The 23,485-nt window shown below is 38.5% G+C and overlaps 1 protein-coding gene across 1 annotated transcript in view; it reads right to left on the reverse strand.

The window, feature by feature from the left end:
• KCNH5 (potassium voltage-gated channel subfamily H member 5) overlaps nt 1-23,485 on the reverse strand; it is a 300,949-nt gene that overhangs the window by 268,998 nt on the left and 8,466 nt on the right. Inside the window, 1 exon segment of the mRNA XM_030320346.1 lies at nt 4,479-4,602. Within this exon segment, the coding sequence (XP_030176206.1) occupies nt 4,479-4,602 (124 nt within the window).

Raw genomic sequence — 23,485 nt, forward strand, 5'->3', positions numbered from 1 at the left:
ATTGGGATTCTCTCTCTGCCCGTCCCCTGCTTGGTCTCTATCTCTCAAAACAAAATTTTTTTTAAAAAGAAAGTTATTTAAGGGGTGCCTGGGTGTCTGTTGCTCTCCCTCTCTCTCTCAAAAAAAAAAGTGAATAGACATTAAAAAAATTTTTTTAAGTTCTTTTCTAAAAGAGAATATTATCATTTTGAAAATGCCATGTCTAACAACAGTGAAGAAAGAAGAGCTGGGGGAAGGTTTGCATACTTCTTCCCACAGTGAAAAAGCATAACCCAATCCAAAGCCCTCTGCTCTCTTACCACCTCAAATACCATAACTCTTGGGAGCACAGAAGCACGTGAGACCTGGGTTAGGGTTTGTTGCAAAGTGAGCCATCTAATTCAGCAAAGACAAATGCAAAACACTGAGCTGTGTCCTTAGTGCGTACAAAAGTGAAGGAGATGAAATGCCTACCTTAAAGGCACTTATAATCTGACACTGGTGGCAGGAGTTAAAAAGCTATTCTTCTACGGGAGAGAATATGCTGCAACCATTTGTTTTAATAAACCCTTTTGTAGGACAGACCTCACATGCCAAAGAAAACAGGATAAAAGTGGAGGCAGATACGTGGAATCAAAGACAGATGGGTACAGGACTTTACAATATATTCAGATACGAAGAGCAATATGTCTCTAAAATGACAAAAGCAATAGCGATGAAACCCCAAGGGATAAGGAAAGCTAGTTGAAGGCCAGATGATGATGCCAAATAATGAACCAAAAGGGAGTCAGAGGAGCAAAACCACATCTCATTGAGGGAATCATAAATAACTTCAGGTAGAAAATGGCATCTGAAACAGGCATGACATAATGATGGGATGTCCACGGTCCAAAAAGAGGAAATGGGCATGAGAGCATCTACAGTCCCTGGAACTCTCTATAGAGCCTGTTCCACAAGTAACGTCTACCATAAAACTAACCTTTTCCTAACAAGCCTGCTGAGACATAAGGGAACAGAGAAGCTCAATACAGACCTCAACCTCCCAGAACTTAAAACACACACCTTAGTGCAATGGCATCCTAGGAGCTCACACTCATCCAGTGGATGAAAAAGGCATGAAGACATCAGTGCTACCAAAGGCAGTCTCTCAGTGGGGGGGAAGGGGAGCAGTTTTCCATCACTCTTGCTTACCAATTTCAGACCTGGGAGTGAAGACCGAATGTGAAAATAACTTTAGAGAGAAAAAAGATTGTAGGGACAAGATAAGTGAAGGAAGAAGTTTGAACAGATTATTTCTCAAACCTGGCTAAACTCAGAATCATCTGAGCCGATGGTTAAAGGTACTGGTACCTGTTCCTACCTCCCACCTCAGGTGATGCTGATTCAGTAGGTGATTCCCAGAGGTGAGGTCTGGGAATCTATGTTACACAAAATCCCTCCAAATGATTCCTACATGTAGTCAGGTTTACACTCACTGGTATAAGATGAATCCCTGGCTTCCTTGAAGATGCAGAATATATATATATATATATATATATATATATATATATATATATAGTGTATTGTATATGTTTTTAGCATAAATATACAGGAAAAAAAGGTAAAGAAATCCCTGTATTTCCCCGGGCCAGTCCCTTAACATAACCCTCCCTCAATTTTCTTTTGTGAAAAACAAAGGATGTGGAGTAGACAATAATTCAAATCCCTTATAGTTCCAAAGTAACATGATTTCGGTGCTTAGTTAAGTGAGAACTTTGAAGAGAAATTATCTCCAGTAAAAAACATCCCATCTGGCCTTACTGAAATACTGTGAAAAAGTTTTAGGATCTAAATTGGTTCTCTTTATAGAATTTCCTTTCTTTTATACGACCTTTTTTTTTTTCATAATACTCTCTTTAAACTCACAAATATGGCATATTTTAGAAAGAATTGTAATAAGTAATATAAATGCCAGATTCTGTTTTACATAAGCCAAACAAAATAGCAAGTTACAATGTATCAACATTACCAAGTAGATGTGATTTACTCAAGATGTAAAAACTTCATTTTGACGTTCTTTAATTTTTTTTTTTTATGTTTACTTATTTTTGAGAGACAGAGAGTGAACGGGGCAGAGAAAGAGGGAGACGCAGAATCCGAAGCGGGTTCCAGGCTCGGTGCCCCTCGATGTTCTTTAAATGTTCCTGAATTATGTCCTACTGGGTTGGGGGCCGTTTACTCTACTCTGTTCAAGACAGTTTTAGCAGCTCAAGAAGTGCTGATGCCATCAGTGGTTGCCTGATACGGGACGCTCCTTTGATCACTCAGTACCTGAGAATAATTCATGGCTCATTGTAAGTATTCAAAAACTATTTCTTGAAAGAATTAGTAGATTTACAGATATGGGAAAATCTTTTTCTTTGCACAAGTTCTCCCCAGTGGCTCTTAAACTATATGTTTGCATTAACAATTTAGTCTCCTTAATATTCTAATACAGTTTCCTGCTTTTGTACTGTCCTACAGTTTTTGTTTGTGAGTGTAGACAGATTCTAGCACCAATGGGGGAGGATGGGTGGCAACAAGTCTCCACACCAACAAACAATTCTTGGGACACCAGCTGGTTGTATCACCAGCTAGACCCCAAGACCTGACCTTTACTGCCCACCTGCTTATATGCACCGAACTTTGTCCCACATTTTTCCTTAAGCTTTTCTTTCCAGCTTATCTCTTAACTCCGGCAAATGGAAAGTGAAACCACCCTACTAGTGACAGCCACTGCCCTGACAAGACCTCCAGCAGCCGGGACGGCCTAGAGCATTTAAGCTTAACCTCAGACTCACACCTGCACAGATGGACCATGGAGTGACCTCTAGAATGACCGACAACTACATTTAGCTCATTATAGTATAAAATCTCCACCCAAGGAGGACCACAAGGCTCATCTACATAACATACAACGTGTGGACAGGCATGTTTCCTTAAGACGCATGCACGATGTTATGCCTGCTTCTACATACAATGACAAGGCTTCCCTGTCTAAATACTCATCCTAATCCTAAATAAAAGGAATCCATTCACCCTTGCTCTGGGGAGGCTTTGGAAGCCATTCCCTCGTATCTCCTTATTTGCTGCGAATAAAGTTTTGTTTGCATGACAACTCCATCAGGTAGTTTCTGACTCACCAAGGAGCAAACTCATGTTGGTTCAGTTACAGCTGTCCTACAATTCAACTCAATTCTGACACTACCTGGAGATGCAGCATAAGATTCAGTCCTACAAGACCACCCCCCACCCCCCAACTCCAGACACCAATTGAAAGCACAGGTTGGTACCTGTATTTCGGACCTACTGGCTACAGACTGGACGTTTCCGCAACCTTCGTGGGTTTGTTTAATTTGCTAGAGCAGCACACAGAGCTCAGAGAAATCTTTTCTTTACTAGATCACTGGTTTACTATAAAAGGATATAACTCAGGAACAGCCAGACCAAAGAGATAGATGCACAGGCAAGGTATGGTGGAAAAACAGAGTGCCATCTCCAGGTGCACTGCTCTCCCAGGCCCTCCACAGGCTCACCAACCCTGTCCTTTTGTGTGCTTGTGGCTGCTACACTACACAGTCCAGACTGATTAAATCCCTGACCATTGGCAATTAATTCAGCTTCAGGGCCATCCCTTCCCTAGAGGCTGAGAAGTTGAGGAGCAGGAGTACTGAAAGTTTCCACCCTCCTAGCACCTAGATGGTTCCCATGGCAACAGCCTCCACACTAAGGTTACTTAAGGGCCTTCCGAAAGTCGCCATTAACATAACAAAAGACACTTTTATTTCTCTGATCACAGAAAATTCCAAGAGTTTTAAGAGACCTGTGCCAGGAACTGTGTCAGATACCAAATATATATTTCCTATTATAAACCACAACATCACAGTGAGTCTAAGACAGGAGCTTCCCCTTATCTGGGGAGGATATGTTCCAAGACCCTCTCCCAAACCCCTCCCCCAACCCCTGTGGATGCCTGGAATTGCAGATAGTACCTAACACTGTATAAACTGGTTTTTCCCTAGACATACATACCTATGATAAAGTTTAACTTATAAATTAGGCACAGGGAGAGATCAACAACAGTAATAATAGAATAGAACGATTAATATACTGTAATAAAAGTTATATGAACGTGGTCTATCTCTCTCCCAAAACACCTTATTATATTGTACTCACCTTTCTTGTGATGATTTGAGATGAGAAAATGCCTATATAATGAGATGAAGTGAGGTGAATGACATTGGCATCTGGAGGTAGTGTTAGGCTACTCTGGACGTGACATTGCATCAGAAGGAGGAGCATCTGCTTCTGAAAGTAGTTAACTGGGGGTAATACACCATGGGAAGCACGAAACCACGGGAAACAAAACCTCAGGAAGGAAAATCAGGGACAAGCGGGGGACTCCTGCAAGTGTAGCCATGAATCACAGTCAACATTTAGTTACACTTCAGAGAAGATTCCTGAGCTCTTCTAGGACCTACCTGCAAGTGCTGCTTTTCTGCATGACGTCAGCTCGATGATAGCCAGAGAGTTTGCAAAAACCGTCATTACTATAAACTACTGGCCAATCCACAATCTGGGCGTTTCCCAGTAAGAAACTCGATTCTAAAGAAGAAAGAAGGAAAAGGAAGTTTTTTATCTGCATTTAACAATGTACTTCTTTCAAGGAAATGAAAAGACAAATTCATAGATAGACCAACGCAACAATGGTTTGTTATGGTACAAATAACAAAACCTATTCTGGAGATTGACATAGTCAGTTCAGTGTGATTATCAAATGAGATCTGCAATAAGTACAAGATTTGCATACAAACAAAAACCCCATTGAAGAGAAGCCAGTTTATAATACCTCTTTGCATTCAAGTATATTCTAAGCTATGAAGAACAAGTATGATTAATATTAAATAAAAGTTAGTGACTATAATAATTACACAGATTAATTTATTAAGACGAGGGCTACAGTCACTTCTCCACAGACTAAAAAAAAGAACTTGATAATATTGAAGCAAACTTGTATGACTCCTCCAAAAATTCTATTATAATTTTGACATATAATTTTGTCCATGAGATTGATCTTGAGAAGTCTAATTTAAAATAACAGAAGAGTCTTTTTTTAAATAAAATTATTCAAAGATATTCTTTTCAACCACATTTTACACAGAATTTGGAAACTATCATTATTCTAAATAAAAGGAACATCTCTGATCTATTTTACATAGAGAAGTGGTTTTGCATTAGGTATAAAAATTAATACAAAAATAATATCTTTTGGTATCAACCTTGATTGAAAATCTAACAGTTTTAGGCAGCACCTTTAGCAATTTTGTAAATCAGATGATAAATATATTAACATTATAGTGAAACAAAATTAGAATAATATTAAAATATAGAAATAAAATATTTTTTAATGTTTATTATTCATTTTTGAGAGAAAGACACAGAGTGAGAGTAGGGGAGCAGCGGAGAGAGAGAGGCAAACACAGAATCCGAAGCAGCTCCAGGCTCCGAGCTGTCAGCACAGAGCCTGACACGGAACTAGAACTCACAAACCGTGAGATCATGACCTGAGCTGAAGATGGATGCTTCACCGACTGAGCCACCCAGGCACCCCTAAAATATTATTTTTAAAATAAATATTTTAAAAGAGTAAATTTTAGGGGCATCTGGGTGGCTCAGGCAGTTAGGCATCCGACTCTGGATTTCAGCTCAGGTCATGATCTCAGGGTTTGTGAGATCGAGCCCTGCGTTGGTCTCTATGCTGACTGTGTGGAGCCTGCTTGGGATTCTCTATGTCTCTCTTTCCCTCTCTCTCTCTGCCTCCCCACCCCCCAGCTCATGCTCACGCTCTCTCTCTCTCTCTCTCTCTCTCTCTCAAAAATAAACATTGAAAAATAAATAAATAACTAAAATAAAAAGAGTACATTTTTAAGGGAATACTATAACTCAAAAATTCAAAATATCTACTAAAGAAATCTCTTTTGAACTCATATTCAAAATAGCATACTAAAAAGAGAAATTAACTTATGATTTTAAGACTTTAAGCTTAGGGGCACCTGGGTGGTTCAGTTAAACATTGACTTCAGCTTGGGACATGATCTCATAGTTTATGGGTTTAAGCCCTGCACTGAGCTCCCCACTGACAGTGCAGAGCCTGCTTAGGATTCTCTCTCTTCTCCCTCTCTCTCTGTCCCTCCCCCACATGCACTCACTCTCTCTCTCTCTCTCTCTCTTGCTCTCTCTCAAAACAAAAAAAATAAACTTAAAAAAATAAATAATAAAGACATAGACAAGTTGAAAGTGAAAGTGTGGGGAACATACACTACACAAACACTAAGCATAAGAAACCCAATGTGGCTATATTAATGCAAAAGACAAGAATAATAGAGATTAAAAGGAACAATTAATAATAGCAAAAGGGTCAATTCATTAGGAAGACATAACAGTCTCAATTGTATATAAAAGTATGTATACAAAAGTAATGAAAGAGCTTCAAAATACATGAAGGATAAAAATGACATAACAAAAAAGGAGAATTCAACAATTTCACAATAAAAATGGAATGTTTACTCTCTCCCGCATCAACTGGCAGAACAACCAGCTGTAAAAATGATTGAGGATATAGAATAATTAAACACTATCAACACTATCAACTAACTCTAGCTAACTGACATTCATAGAATACTCTACAGAATGCTACAGAATACACATTTTTCTCTAGTGCACGTGTAACTTTTACCCAGACAGATCTGATTTTGAGCCACAAAAATGAAGTCAATAAATTTCAAAATATGGAAATCACAGAGTATATAGTCTCACCTCAAAGCAATTAAATTAGGAATGAGGTGGGTTTTTTTTAATTATCTAAAAAAATCTACACTATTGGATATTACCCAATTCCTTTCTAGACTGGGTCTAGAAGAAAAAATAGGTCAAAGAAGAAATCAAAAGAAATTTAGAGGATATTTTTAACTGGACGTTAATGAAGTAACAACACATCAAAGTTTGTGGGATACACTTGAAGCAATACTTAGGGAGAAATTTCTCATTTTAAATGTTTATATTTTTTTTCAATGTTTTTTTTATTTATTTTTGGGACAGAGAGAGACAGAGCATGAACGGGGGAGGTGCAGAGAGAGAGGGAGACACAGAATCGGAAACAGGCTCCAAGCTCCGAGCCATCAGCTCCGAGCCTGACGCGGGGCTCGAACTCACGGACCACGAGATCGTGACCTGGCTGAAGTCGGACGCTTAACCGACTGCGCCACCCAGGCGCCCCTTAAATGTTTATATTTTTAAAAGATGAAAGTTTTAAAATCAGTTATCTAAACTTTTATATGAAGAAATTAGAAAAGCTATTACACCCAAATTAAGTATGAGGAAACAAAGATCAGAATGCAGATCAATAAAATAGAAAGTATTCAAAGAAAAGTGAAACTTGAGGTGCCTGGGTGGCTCAGTTGGCTGAGCGTCGGACTTCAGCTCGGGCCATGATCTCACAGTCTGTGAGTTCGAGCCCCACGTCGGGCTCTGTGCTGACAGCTCGGAGCCCGGGGCCTGTTTCAGATTCCGTGTCTCCCTCTCTCTGACCCTCCCCCATTCATGCTCTGTCTCTCTCTGTCTAAAAAATAAATAAACGTTAAAAAAATTTTTTTTAAAAAAGAAAAGTGAACCTTGACAAAGTCAAAATTAATTCTTTGGAAACATTAATAAAAATGATAAACCCCTAACAAGTCTGATAATTTAAAAAAGAAAGAGAACGAGAGAGCGAAAACACAAGTTACCAACATTAAGAATAAAAGAGAAGGCATCACTGGATATATTACAGATAGCAAATGATAATAAAGGTATAGTGCAAACAATTTTTTGCCAATTAATTTTAAAACTTTGATGAACAAAATTTCTGAATAAGAAAAACACCTTAAAAAGCACAAAAAGAAATGGAAAATCTTAATACTTGCTATCTATTAAAAAAAAAAAAAAACTAGCCCAGAAGGCTCCAGACTCAGTGAAATCCTTCAAATATTTAATTTTTTTATTTATTTATTTTTGAGAGAGAGACAGAGTGTGAGCAGGGGAGGGGCAGAGAGAGAGAGGAGACACAGAATTTAAAGCAGGCTCGAGGCTCTGAGCTGTCAGCACAGAGCCCAATGTGTGGCTCGAACTCACAAACAGGGAGACAATGACCTGAGCTTAAGTCGGACATTTAACTGACTGAGCCCCATAGGGGCCCCCTTCAAATATTTAAATAAGACATAATACAAATATTACACACTCTGTCAGAAAGTATAGGAGGAAATATTTCTTAACTTTTTTTAATTTATTTTTTTATTAAATATAGTTTATTGTCAAATTGGTTTCCATACAACACCCAGTGCTCATCCCAACAGGTGCCCTCCTCAATGCCCATCACCCACTTTCCCCTCTCCCCCACCTCCCATCAACCCTCAGTTGGTTCTCAGTATTTAAGAGTCTCTTATGGTTTGCCTCCGTCTCTCTGTAACTTTTTTCCCTCTTCCCCTCCCCTTGGTCTTCTGTTAAGTTTCTCAGGATCCACATATGAATAAAAACATATGGTATCTGTCTTTCTCTGCCTGACTTATTTCACTTAGCATAACACCCTCCAGTTTCATCCACGTTGCCACAAATGGCCAGATTTCATTCTTTCTCATTGCCAAGTAGTATTCCATTGTATATACAAACCACATCCTCTTTATCCATTTGTCAGTTGGGGGACATTTAGGCTCTTTCCATAATTTGGCTATTGTTGAAAGTGCTGCTATAAACATTGGGGTACAAGTGCTCCTATGAATCAACACTCTTGTATCCTGTATCTTAACTTGTTTTATGAGGTCAGCATTGTCATAACACCAAAATCTGACAATGGCTGTTAAAAAAAGATTACTGACAAACAGAGCTTAGGAATGTGGCTGCAAAACTCCAGAAGAAAATATTGGCAAATAGAATTCAGCAATATATATATAATAACCAAGTAGGGTTTGTCTCATGAATGTAAGGCTGATTTATCATTATGAAATCAATCAATGTAATCCATCACATCAATAGAATAAAAGAAAAAAATCATACGATTGTTTCTCAATAGATGCAAAAAAAAGCATTTGACAAAACTCACACTCGTTCATGATTAAAATCTCTGAGCAACCTTGGAAAAAAAGGAAACTTCCTCAAACCGACAGATGATGCCTACTAAAAAATCTATAGCTAACATTATTCTTAAGGGTGGAATACTGAATAACTCCCCCCTTAAGATCAGGAAAATGTCAGGGATGTATATTCTCAATGCTTACATTCAACATTTTATTGGTGGCCCAACTAGTGAAATAAGGCAAAAAAAAAAAAAAAAAAAAAAAAAAAAAAAAAAAGTAAAAGGGAAAAAACACAAAAGATACAAATATTGGAAAGGAAGATATAATGACTTTCTATTTGCAGGTGGCATGATTGTTTACAGAGAAAGTCCTAAGGAATATTTAAAGGAACATCTAAAATTAATAAGTGAATGTAGTGAGGCTCCTGGGTGGCTAGTGGCTTAAGCATCCAACTTCAGTTCAGGTCATGATTTCATAGTTTGTGACTTCGAGCTTGGTATCAAGTTCTGTGCTGACAGCTCAGAGCCTGGACCCTGCTTTGGATTCTGTATCTTCTTCTCTCTCTCTCTCTGCCCCTTCTCTGCTTGTGCTCTCATTCTCTCTCTCCACCCTCCCTCAGAAATAAATAAACATTAAAAAAATAGTAATAAGTGAATTTAGTAAGGTTGCAGGAAATAAAGTCAATATAACAGTTAATTTTGTTTCTATATACTAGTATTAGACAGTTGCAAAGTGAAAAACAATTTCACTTAGAAGGATATCAAATACTTAGAAATAAATTTAACGAAAGATGTGCAAGGCCTCTAGAATGAACACTAAAAAAATTCTCCTTAGTTAAATTAAAGGACACTTAAACAAATGGAGAGCTACGCCATGTTCATGAATTGAAAGACTGGATATTTTTTCAGACATCAACCCTCTGCAAATTGATCTATAGATTCAATATAATCCCAGTGAAAACAGTAGTTGACAAAGTAATCATAAAATATTATGAAAATATGAATTACCAAAAATAATCCAAAATAAAATCTGAAAAAGAAGAACCAAGCTGGGAAAACATACAACCAATAAAGCAAATTAAAAAGTTCAGAGATAGACCCTCACAAAAATGGTCCACTGGTTTTTTGCATAGATGCCAAAGCAGTTTAATGGGTAAAGAAAAGTCTCTTCAATGAACTCGGCTAAAACAACTGTATGTCCACATGAACAAAAGTTGAACCATCACTGCTACATCACACCACACACACACACACACACACACACACACACACCAATTTAAAGTGGGTGATAGACGTAAATACAAAGGTGAAAACTAAAAGGAAAACACAGGAAAAAAAATATTTGCAACTTTAAGGAAGACAAGAATTTCTTAGATAAGACTCCTATAGCAATCACTGTAAAAGAAAGTGTTAATAAATACATTAGACACCATCAAATTAAAATCAAGTGCTCATTCAAAGACATTTTCAAAAAAAAAAGGAAAGGAAATCCATAGACTAAGAAAATATTTACAATACAGATACCTGAGAAACAACTCCTATCCAGGACATACCAAAAAAATCCTACAAGAGGACAAATGACCCAGTGGACAACATGGGCACATAACTCGAACAGACATTTCACTAAAGAAGATAAACAATGACCAATAACCACAAGAATAAGATGCTCACCATCATCAGGCAGCAGGGAAATACAAATTAAAAGCACAATGATGCATCACTCAACCACTAGAGTGGCTGTAAAGGCTAATAGGACAAAATGTTGATGAGAGTGTGAAACAACTGGAACTCTTTATAAAATACTAATGAGAATAGAAAATAGAACAATCACTTTGAAAAATAGTTTCTTGTAGAGGTAAATATTTAACCATGACCAAGAAATTTCATTCTTAGGCATTTCCTCAAGTGAAACAAAAACATATGTTAATAAAAAGACTTGTAAGGAAAATGTTCACATCAGATTTATTCATAGCAGTCAAAAATTGAAGACAAGGTAAATGTCCATCAGCAAGAGAATGGATTAAAAATTATGAATGACATAGTCCTACAAGAAAAGCCACTCGGGTCTAAAATGGAACAAACTACTCACACATGCAACAGCATGGGTGAGTCTGATAAACATTATAATGATAGCTAGAAGCTATCATTTCATTCATATGAAGTTTAAATACAGGCAAGGCTAATCTATGGTGATAGGGATCAGCACAATGATTGCTAAAGGGGATGGGAGGGAGACTGATAGGAAAGAGTCAAAAAGAACTTTCTGGGGGAGGTCATTGTTCTCTATCTTCATAGAGGTATAAGCTACACAAGTATACACATTTGTCAAAACTAATTGAACTGTACACTTAAAATTTGTGTGTTACCACTAATAAATTAATTCCCTCAAATTTAAAAGAAAACACGTGGAAGAAGGAGGACCAAAGATTCAGAAGTTTTAGGGAAACTGTGGCATTTGAAATGAACCTTAGCTATGAGAATCGTAATACCTTTCCTTGATACATAGGGTGGTTATAGTAGAGATTAAAATGAGCTTATTCCTACAAAAATGCTTCATAAAGTATAAATAAATGCTTCTATAAATATATGACATTTTCATTTATGTATAGCATCAAGTATAAATAAATATAATATGATCACCAAAAATTAACTTTTCTCCTCTTAGCCCAGGCTGGAGTCTAATCAGTTTACTCTCGCTAATCCATATGCCGTCTACTTCATGATGAGGCAACAGTGGCAGTCCATTCAGCTACATGTTCTCCCTGACTCAACTGATCTTACTTTTGACACTAATGTTCACTGTCTCCCCTGAATTCCTGCCTCCATCATCCTACTACTCCTCATCCAAATATAGACTCCCAAGTGCTTACATCATCAAATTGCCTCTCAGATTTAGAAAGCCTTCTAAAATCCAGCTATACCCTGGGGCGCCTGGGTGGCTCAGTTGGTTAAGTGGCCGACTTGGCTCAGGTCATGATCTCGCGGTCTGTGAGTTCGAGCCCCATGATCTCGCGGTCTGTGAGTTCGAGCCCCGCGTTGGGCTCTGTGCTGACAGCTCGGAGCCTGGAGCCTGTTTCAGATTCTGTGTCTCCCTCTCTCTCTGACCCTCCCCCATTCATGCTCTGTCTCTCTCTGTCTCAAAAATAAATAAACGTTAAAAAAAAATTAAAAAAAAATAAAATCCAGCTATACCCTCCCTACCTATACAAACATATTTCTCATTACTCCTAAAGTCTCTACTATTACAATTAAGTCAGTTTTCTCATTATGGCCCCAAAATATACTCACTCATGATGCCTATTGTCCACTTGAAACACTTTTCTCCCATCCCTTTACCTATCAAAACCTTTCAGAACCAGACACATTCTATGAGTACCACTTAGCCTACATCCCCCTCTGACTACCACCATATCTGTCTCCAACCCCTCGCTGGACAAACTTTCCAAAAAAGTTGTGTGTTCCCATTGGTTCCATATTCTCAGCTCCTATTCATACAACTCACTCCTATCTAGTTCTTTCCTTACCACTCCAGGACAAACAAGATCACCAACAGCCTCTACATGTTACCAAATCCAAAGGATGCTTTTTATTCATCTCACTTGACAATTCAGAAGCCCTGGTAACCACTCCTTAAAATTTTTCAATCTTTAGCTTTCATAAAATTACTGTCCCCTGGTTCTCTGAACAGTCCTCCATTTCCTTTGCAGGCTCAACATTCTTTATCCAGTAAGTAGATACTAGAGTTTCTCCACATCAGTTCCTCTTATACTTCACCTGTCTCCATAGATTCCGTAACTCATTAGTTTATATCTTCAAACCAGACCTCTTTTATAAATTCTAGATCTTGATATCCAAGTTGACATAGATATCCTCTAAGATATCTTTAGTGGACCTCAATATAATAGGTCCATGACCTTTCATTCCCCCAAATCAGGTGCTTTTCCAGTGTTTCCTATCTTAGACAATGGGATCACCATCCATGCAATTATGTAAGCCAGAAATCTTGGAGCCATCTTTCAACATCCTTCTCATTATCCTTGTACTTAATCCATGACCAAATCCTATTTTTATGTCTTCAAATTTTCAAATCCCTCCATTTCTCTGGATCCTCGCTATCATCTCCCAAATCCAAGCTTCCATTATCTCTCCCCTAGATCACTCCAACAGCTACCTAATTGTTTTACACCAACCCTCTCTGAGATTTTTTCAATGGATTGTCCATACTGAACCCAAAGAGCTCTTTCCAAAATTCAAATTGATTCATGTCCTCTACACTGCTTTTTCTTATGTTTTTGTAAGCTTCAAGTTCTCTCCCATCATAGGGTCTTTTAACTTGTCATTCTCTTTGCCTAAACACCAGTCTTTTCCTTAGTTATATGATTGATACCTGCAGTTAGTTAGATCTTAACTCAACTGTCATGACCTCAGTAAATCTTTCCCTGACCTTCTGACCACGTCATCCCTAATAGTGCAGACATAATGCACCTCTTCCTCACAGCCCTTAACACAGTTACAATTTTATACCTATTTGTGTTATGATACGATGAATGCATATCTGCCTGTTGGGCTGTAAGCTCTATAAGGACAAAGCCTATATCCATTTTGATCCCATTTTATCCCCCTGTACCTAACATGGTGCCTGGCACATAGTAGATGTTTGCTTGTTGGTTGACTATATCAATAAACACAGGAATTAATGTATTCATGTGAGATCTCTTTATATAATTGATATCATGAAATTTAGTATGCACTGCCTCTCTAAATACTTTACATATGCTACTTTTTAACTTCTTGGATAATATAGTCCTCAGGATTCTAAATTTTGTGCCTACTGTGCCCACAAAAGTTTCAGTATAGTAATTATTTATTGATTGAAATAATTGCCTGTATCCCAGGAAACAGAAACCAAAGGTTCTAAAAACGAACTACCATAAACATGAAAAGTCCTACTGAGGGAGGCTTTCTGTCCCCAAGAAACTAATCAAACCAGTGTTTTTCAAACTTTTTTAAGTTGAAGCTCATAGTAAGAAATTAATTTTACATAGTATCTCAAAACATGTTTACACAGGTGCACACATGCACCTACACAAACACATAACTAAAAAACAACTTCTCAGAAAACACTTACCACGAGAGGTCCTCTTTTTTAACCCTATCTCAATTTTTTGGTGTGCTAGTCAGGACCCATTAAATCAGTTTTATACCCTGAAGTAAGAGTTCTATTTCACAACACCCTAAACAACCCCAAAGTCTTGCAGACCTCCCTCTGTCATAAACAGACTTGTTTTCAAGACATTTGTTAGGCTTTGGATTAGGAGCTCTAACTGTTCCTAGTTAACTCTGCTATTAAAAATATTAAACTGCTCCCATCATACTATTTTCAATAATGAGAAAATTAAGACTCCAGCTCAGAAGGGCCTAGCTATGATCATTCATTTATTGTTGATATATTACTTCACTTATACTCTAGTAACTCCACGGAATAACAAAATCAAAGCAACCTTTAGCAGAGCCCATACTCTGTGCTAGGCATTGGGACAGATCATCTACCTGTTATCTACAGATTATCGTACCCGTTTTCTCTAATCTGGAAAACAACTCCTTTCTGTGATGAGTCAGAGACTCATCAAGACCAGATTCTTCAGGAGCAGCAACTACAACAGAGGTTCCCTACATCCTAATTCTTGACTGAGGTATTTGCAGATTCAAACTTTTTTAGGTAGAATTGTATCTTTTTTTTTTCTTTTGCTGGAATAGAAAAGTAGGAAGTCTAAGAATAAAGTCCTAAATCAACTCATGGGAGGGAGGATTAATTGTCATATTAGCTTGAAAACAGAGTTGTTCAGAGGAAAAACAAAACTCCACAGAAATTGGAATCAATCCCATTTTTCATAATATATACTTGATTTTAACCAATAAACATAGAATATGGACTATTCAGATATTTACCAGCTACACATTTGAGTATTCGCTTACAGATTCAATCAGACCTAACAACTCAGAAGAGTTTTTTTAAACCAACTTAAAGATTAACAAATAGTCTAGGGAATATGGCGTCCATTAATCTTTATGCTTCAAGTTTGATATTATCCATTTAGACCATCAGAGCATGAAGTAACTCTGTGTTCACTAGCCCTTACCTCAAGGTCTTAACAATTGCACATTAGCGATATGTGCTCTGGGTTTATGGAGGACAAGCATAAGAACTGCTTTTCTCATTTCTGAATGTTTTATAAAACTGTAATTGAGAAAATAGCCACAGTGCTAGGTACTTCATATAACAAGTTATCAACTGGTAAATATTCATAACAATCAAATTACCACAAAGAGCCCTGTCCCCAAACTTTCTGCCAACACTCAGATCCCTTCTCAATACTCCCAAGGGAGCTACTCCAGAAAACCTGGGGAGTTTTTATTAGGTTATTGGTTTCCTCACACACAAGCTGGAGACAGCAATACCTACCACTCTGGGTAGTTTATGGAGATGAAATAGAGTAATGAAAGAAAAATCTTTATAAACCAACTATTGGAGCAAAAAGTCTTTATTAACTAATAATTGTTATTATTTATTATGTACAAGATTCTTGTACAATTGTGTCATATATGCAGACAGAGCATCCTATGTGTGAGTTCTGTGTATGTGTGTACAAGCAATGAACTAGAAAAAGGACATAGATATTTAAATAGTGACCCTGCAAACCAGAACCTATAAAATTGCATTTATCACTGAAATACACTAAATACACTAAACTACAAAATAAAATATTAGGAGGAGAGGGGTGGGGACAAAAGAAGGGGAAACAGATTTCCTTTTCATGTCAAAGGTTAAATTAGATGAAAACTGATAAATACTAAATAGACTGTCCAGGATCTTCCTTGGGATATTTGTCTATTTGTTAATTGAAATATAATTTGTGAATCTGAAACATTCACACAACTGTTCCATTTCCTATACTCATAAAAATTATTGTTTTAGTGAATGTGAAATCTGGTATTATTAACAAACATTAATAACAAGATAGCAAATTAATTAAAATTGTTTCCTGAAAATTTTTAATTTCTTTTGGCTTTAAAACACGGTGGAGTGGGGTGCCTGGGTGACTCAGTTGGTTAAGCGTCTGACTTTGGCTCAGGTCATGATCTCACGGTTCGTGGGTTCGAGCCCTGCATCAGGCTCTGTGTTGACAGCTCAAAGCCTGGAACCTGCTTCGGATTCTGTGTCTCCCTCTTTCTCTGCTCCTCTCCCATTCACACTCTGTTTCTCTCTCCCTCAAAATAAATAAACATTTAAAAATATATATTTTAGGGGGCGCCTGGGTGGCTCAGTCGGTTGAGCGTCCAACTTCAGCTCAGGTCATGACCTCACAGTCTGTGAGTTCGAGCCCCGCGTTGGGCTCCACGCTGACAGCTTGGAGCCTGGAGCCTGCTTCCGATTCTGTGTCTCCCTCTCTCTCCGCCCCTCCCCTGCTCACACTCTGTCTCTGTCTCTCTCTCTCAAAAATAAATAAACATTAAAAAAAATTAAAAAAAAAATATATATATATATTTTTTAATGGTGGGGAAAACAACCTGGCAACCGAGAGATAACTTCTCTGCAAAGGAGATGAGTTGCAAATCTTGAAAGTGAGACCAGTTAAGAAGTTTTGGAAACACAAAGCTATTAAGTTAATTGCCCAGAATTCTTGGTGACCACCACCATCCTCATTGTTCTGGACTGAATGTTTGCGCCCTTCCAAAATTCATATGTCGAAACCCTAGCCCTCATGTGAAGGCATTAGGAGGTAGAACCCTAGGGATGTGGTTAGGATTCAAGGTTATGAGGGTGAAGTCTCTCATGAATGGGATTAGTGCCCTTGTAAGAGACACAAGATAGTCTGCCTTCTCTGCTGTTCTCCACGTTGTGAGGATACAATAAGAAGTCAACTGTCTGCCACCAGGAAGAGAGTTCTCACTAGAACCCAACCATGCTTGATCTCGGACTTCCAGCCTCTAGAACTGTGAGAAATAAATTTCTGTTGTTCAGAAGCCACCAGATTTATGACATCTTGTTAGAGTAGCTCAAACAGATTAAGATATTTATCAACCAATCTTGCTAGGGAAACCAGTTCTGATTTGTCCTCACAACTCTTGGCACACCAAGAGCCATGAATTCTGGAAAATTCAACCTTCTTGGGATCCAGACTGTTTCTGTCCTTGAAGATGTTTGCATGCATTTCTTGTCCAAATGATTCAAATACGCACTATGTTCCTGCATGAGGGGCCTAAGAATCAGGTCATTATCTCTACTGGGTGGTAGCAGTCTAGTACAGCATTTCAGAAGCTGTAATTCTACACATGAGCAGATTCTCAAGAGAATCTCTGCAAGCGGCTAAGCCTTGAAACATCTCCTATTCTTTTAAAGACCATTCAGTGTTTTCTCAGAGATAGACATGAAATAAAACAAGCACTCTTCCCTGAAGGGTTAGAAGGAGGTCAAAAAATAAATCACAAGACCCTGATTCACAATGGCCCAGTAGGAATCATTATGAGTTGCTCTCAATTTTGATTCCATATTTAATGGGGATGAAGATTGAGGAGAATTGGAAGGGGCCCCAGGAGTTACTCATTCCAGGCCTCACCCCTCAAAGATTCTGTTTTAATAGGTCTGGGTGCGATCCAGGCACCGGTATTTGTTTTTCAACGTTTATTTATTTTTGGGACAGAGAGAGACAGAGCATGAATGGGGGAGGGGCAGAGAGAGAGGGAGACACAGAATCGGAAACAGGCTCCAGGCTCTGAGCCATCAGCCCAGAGCCTGACGCGGGGCTCGAACTCACGGACCGCGAGATCGTGACCTGGCTGAAGTCGGACGCTTAACCGACTGCGCCACCCAGGCGCCCCCGGTATTTGTTTTTAAATCTTCTGAGGTGGTTCTAATGGAGCCAGAATGGCTACTGCAATAATTCCCAAATACTGGCGGCTGCCATAGAATCCTGTCATGAGTGTCAAAAATATCAAAAATAAAGATTGCTAAGTTCTAATGCGGACACACTGAATAGACTCCCTAAAGATGAAACACAAAAATACAGCCACTGAAGGCAAGTCCCAGGCGCAGCTAGCTTTGGGAAACTGACCTAGTACTTTGCTACTCAAAGTGTGGACCAGAACCACCTGGAAGTTTGCTAGCAATGCAGACTCCAGGACCCACCACAGACCTGATGAATCAGAACCTGCATTCTAACCAGATCATCAGGTGATCTTCAAGCCCACGAATGCACTCATCTTACACTTGCTTTCCTTCCTTTCATGGGTGGGAAAGCAGACCAGGAAAGTGAAAGGACCCAGTGCACACAGGAAAAAAGTGTCTGGTGGGGGACAAACGCACAGCCAGGCCTCGCTGACTAAGGCTTTCTATCCTATCACAGTGTATTTTTGAACTGCTATCTAAGCTTTTGTTTTGCTTTGTTTGAACATAAAGGACGCACTTCCTTGTTACAGCACCATTTCTTCGGATAATAGGAAAATAACCACATTCTATGTTACTGCATATCAATGCCATTTCTAAAGGAGATCATATACAAACTATGAGGTCAATAGTCTTGGCCGATAGAAATTTCCCAAAGAAAAGAAGTTATATTTGATCAATAACAACAATATAAAAGTATGGGAGATATTCCTTCCCTTTCTACAATTCCAGAATTGTAGCAATTCCAGAAAAGCAGTGTTTTCCTATGAGCTGCTCCATCACTCCCTGTATCTGACATGATAATACAGGTTTTTGTTTGTTTGTTTGTTTGTTTGTTTGTTTTGTTTTTAAGAAAACTATAACCTTCTGTGGTCCACAAATTCCACAGACATTAACAAAGTGAAACACCTTTTGGGTGTTACAAAAAGTGTAACCTTTTGGGGGGTTAAATATCTCTCTCTCTTGGTCTCTCTCTTTCTATTTCTCTCTCTCTCCCTCCTCGTCCCCTCAACTTTCTTTGCAAGATGACCCTCAGAGCCCTAGCACTGAGAAGTTTTCATACATTTTAGGAAGTGAGGAGACACACGAATTCCAGAGTACGGAGGAAGAGCGAAGACATCAAGTGGGGCTGAGAAAGGAAAAGCACTTCACAAAAATAATCCACAAACACTGAACAAAACACTTTCACTAAGGTATAGTTTTTCCAAGGTCTAGGGTTGCCTCTGAAGGCAACTGACAGGATTTTCCCTCTGACTGTATTCGTTTAGTCCTTACTTTGGAGAAGCACACCACCCAGAAACTGGGGCTGTTATCCTTACTAGGCTGAAAGCCTTACTACCCGGGACAGAGCCCCTCCGACAGAGGTTCTGTGCAGGTGGAAGCCCAGAAAGCTAGCTGAGAGCTATTTCAAGCTGCTCTCCAGATCCCAGGGGCCTCTGTGGAGAAGGGCTTGATCACAGCTGCTCATAGCTTCAACTTCCACTCCACCCTCCAAATCTTCTGAATCAAAGAGCTAAAGAATGCACATTCTGAAAATCAATGACCAAAGAGGGTAATTTGAAGCTTAAAAGCAACACAATAAAATCCACGTAGTAATTGCTAACATTTTCCAAAAGAGATTGGCTAAAGAGGGCATTTCAACAATGCTTCTTGTCAAATGTTCACTATAAATTTAAGTTTTGGTTTGGGATTTTGGTTTTATTCAAAAATGTACTTGGTTTCTGGTCTAAATCAGCCTCTTATGAAAATCTGAAGCTACCTGTTTCTAATCCACAAGGACAACGAGACCAACCAAGCTAATTACCCAGCCTGTGATATTCTTTTCTGAACTTCTGTAAGTAGACTACAGAAGTCCCCTCTGTACACAGTCACACTGAACTAAGCCCCCCTTGCCTTCATTTGTCTTCACTTCAAGGGAATGAAAGGGAGCTAGATAAAGCCATGATGCAGGTGATGTCCAGAGTTTTACTCCGAAGCTGGCTCTCAGGGAAACCTTCCCTACCTCTATCTATACTCAGATGCTCAAGGCGAAACCCAGAAAGGCATCCTTCACACCTCTTCATTTATGCCATCCAATTCATCACTAAACCCTAATAATTCTACCAGTGAAATATGCATGTCCGATGCATCTACATCTCTCCATCTCTACTGCTCCCAGACCAGCCCAAGCCACCATTATCTCTTGCCTGGTCTAGTCCAACAGTCTCCTAGCTGGTCCCCTACTATGACTCCTCCTCCTTCTGACCTAACTTGTTGTTACAAAAATAATCCTTATGACCTGAGTGGAGATTTGTCCACTGCAGTTGGAATACAATGCAAACACCTTGCCCTGAAGAGCTAAGCCCTGACTTTAGCTTTTTGTGCTCACTGCAATCCAATCACACTAGCCTTTGAACTTTACAAACTTGGCCCCACATTTTCTCTGTCTCTCCTTAGGACTGTTCACCTGTTTTCTCTTCACCTGAAATATTTTTTCTGCCCACTTATCATCTAGCTATCTCTTACTTTGGTCTCCACTTTACTGTCTTAGAAAGGCCTTCCCTGACACCGTCTCCCAATTGAAATGAATCCCTGTATACTTAGTCACAGCATCCTTTCCTTTTCTTCACAGTGCTTACCACGATTTGTAATTATATATTTGACATGGGTTTGTCGAATACCTTTCTCCCCTACCAGACTTCAAGTCCCCTGAAGTCAGAGACCATGTCTGTTTGTTCATCACTGAATCCCCACAAGTGTTTGTTGAATGATCAAATCAAATATAAAAATTCTGATTTCTATTTAAAGTCATATAATCAGGAGCGCCTGGGTGGCTCAGTCAGTTAAGCATCCTACTTCGGCTCAGGTCAAGATCTCATGGTTTGTGAGTTTGAGACACATATCAGGGTCTGTGCTGACCGCTCAGAGCCTGGAGCCTGCTTTGGATTCTGTGTCTCCCTCTCTCTCTGCCCCTCCCCCACTTGCACTCTGTCTCTCTCTTTTTCAAAAATTAACATTAAAAAAATTTTAAGTCATATAATCAACAAACAATAATTAGAGCAAGGCTGGACATTGTCAAGAATATAGATAAGGACCGTGCTGGGTATTTTTCTTCAAAGAACTGACAATTCTGAAAAAAAAAGAAAATCAGAGGTTCCTAGCAGATTTCCCTGCACCCTGGAAACTTGAAAATTTAAATCATGGAGTGTATATTACTTTTTAAACTTGTCTTCTGGGTGAGTGATATCTATAGATACATTTAAGTTTCATAGAACAGTAACAGCAGAACAATCCCCAAAGCACATACAGCACATGTTATTTGGGTTAAATACCATCCTGGCACAGATGGCTAAACAAAAGCATAAATAACTTATATGTCATATCCACATCCACAACATTGATTTCTGGGAGATGCATTGCTCACTTCCACTATGTAGTAACAGAATATAAAGCTGGTCTCTTTCCTGTTCTTACAAATACACCTTTACCCTATAGCTCTATAGCAAGGGAATGTGTGCATATGTGTGTGTGTAGACACATACACTTTGTACCTTCCACAATGAGACTAATTATTATATAATAATATTGGCAACATTAAGCAGACCATCACTGTGAGAGTTTGAAATATGCAGAAAATATCTGTTAATTTATTCAAACTTGTTCAGCTGTCATCAAAGATAAAAATATGCCTCCACTTTTCATCTCCTTCAAGATCAAAGGTACATTTTTAGGTTTCTATGTTTCTTTGATGGCATTAACTTCATCATTTTTCCATCTAGCCAAAGTGGCTCAGAATACTTGAGATTGTTTAACACATATTTCTAAAATTTTAATGGTAGGAATAATACCAATTTTGTTATAGAAAATATTTCTACACACTGACACACAAAAGAATTCCCAACAATTCAAAATTTCTACTTTTGATAGTCGGTATTTCGTTCATGAGAAGATGGGTTTCTAAAAAGTATACTGGTCAGAATTATTAGAAGCAAAAGGTAACTGCAGTAATGACCTGTATGACTCATGTTTCAGAATACAACAGAAAACCTTAACCCTGACATAAATAATGATGAATTTTTATGGAAGTTTATTACAATGAAATTTCTTAAAATACCTAAAGCCATAAGACAGTCACTAGTTACATAATCTTGGACAAAAGCTAAATCAGTCAAAATGTATTTATCAGGGGGGAATAGTGTTACATATGTAATGGTTAAGCATCACTTTTAAATCCTGCAAATAAACAAACCTTGTTTTTGCAAACGAACTGCATCTGTTCTAAAGGGATTATATATTTTCTTTGAAGTTAACCTTTTAAGGCAATCAACACTAATGGCTAGATAACTAATGAAGAATTCCAATTAAAAGATGAGTGTAACCTGCACACCTGGTAGAAATACAGAAGCGAGGCTTTTCTGAATGCATTTACAATCTAATTAATTTTCTAAAGCTTTGTTCTATTTTCTTTCCTACTATCTATGCAATAGGAGCTAATTGTGCAAGGAAAAGATACAGATCACAAATTCAATTCAATTCTCTCCTTTGGCCAGATTTCACTGGGCCAGTTACAAAAAGCCTGACATTTCTGCCTTCTTCCTTGGCCTCTGCAAGCACTGCCAGTTACTGAGCTAAAAAGTACTGATGTTTCTTTGGCTCTAAATAGTAGTTTTTTGTTGGAGGGAAGAGTAGTGTTTGTTTGTTTGTTTGGGGTTTTGTTTTTTTTTCCCCCAAAGAAGTAGGCCCTTGGTCAAGTGAGTCCAAATGCTTTAAGCTTAGACTCATCAATTTATGACTTATAATCTCAACTACTTAATATTTTGTTTTCTTCAGGTTAAAAAAGGAAGGAAGAAAATCTTCCCTGCCTTACCTTATCTAAAGAAAATAGGAAAAGGTGAATATTTATTAAGCCCTTACCATGACAAGGTACAGTACAAGAACTGCTACATTTATGGCTTTGCGGAGTCTTTCCACCAACTTGCCAGGTAAGACTTCTAATCCTACAGAGGCCCAGTGTTTCACCATGGGTAAGGGCTCCTGTTACCAGGACAGGAGTCTCTGTCATCAAGATGGAATGCCTTTGCTCTGTGGAAAGCACTGTTCCCTGAACCTTAGAAATGTCCCCATAGCGCCTGGGTGGCTCAGTCGGTTAAGCTTCCAACTTCAGCTCAGGTTATGATCTCATAGCCTGTCAGTTCGAGCCCCACGTCGGGGCTCTGTGCTGACAGCTCATAGCCTAGAGGCTGCTTCGGATTCTGTGTCTCCCTCCCTCTCTGCTCCTCCCTCACTTGCGCTCTGTCTCTCTCTCAAAAATAAACATTAAGAAAAGAAAGAAGGAAAGAAAGAAAGAAAGAAAGAAAGAAAGAAAGAAAGAAAGAAAGACCCCCACAGAGTCTCAGAAAGATTGCATGTGACTTTGATTATGGTTGCTCTAGGAGAGAGAAGGACTGCTTTAGAAATGAATG

Source organism: Lynx canadensis, chromosome B3 (genome assembly GCF_007474595.2).
Source record: "Lynx canadensis isolate LIC74 chromosome B3, mLynCan4.pri.v2, whole genome shotgun sequence".
Classification (NCBI taxonomy): Eukaryota; Metazoa; Chordata; class Mammalia; order Carnivora; family Felidae; genus Lynx; species Lynx canadensis.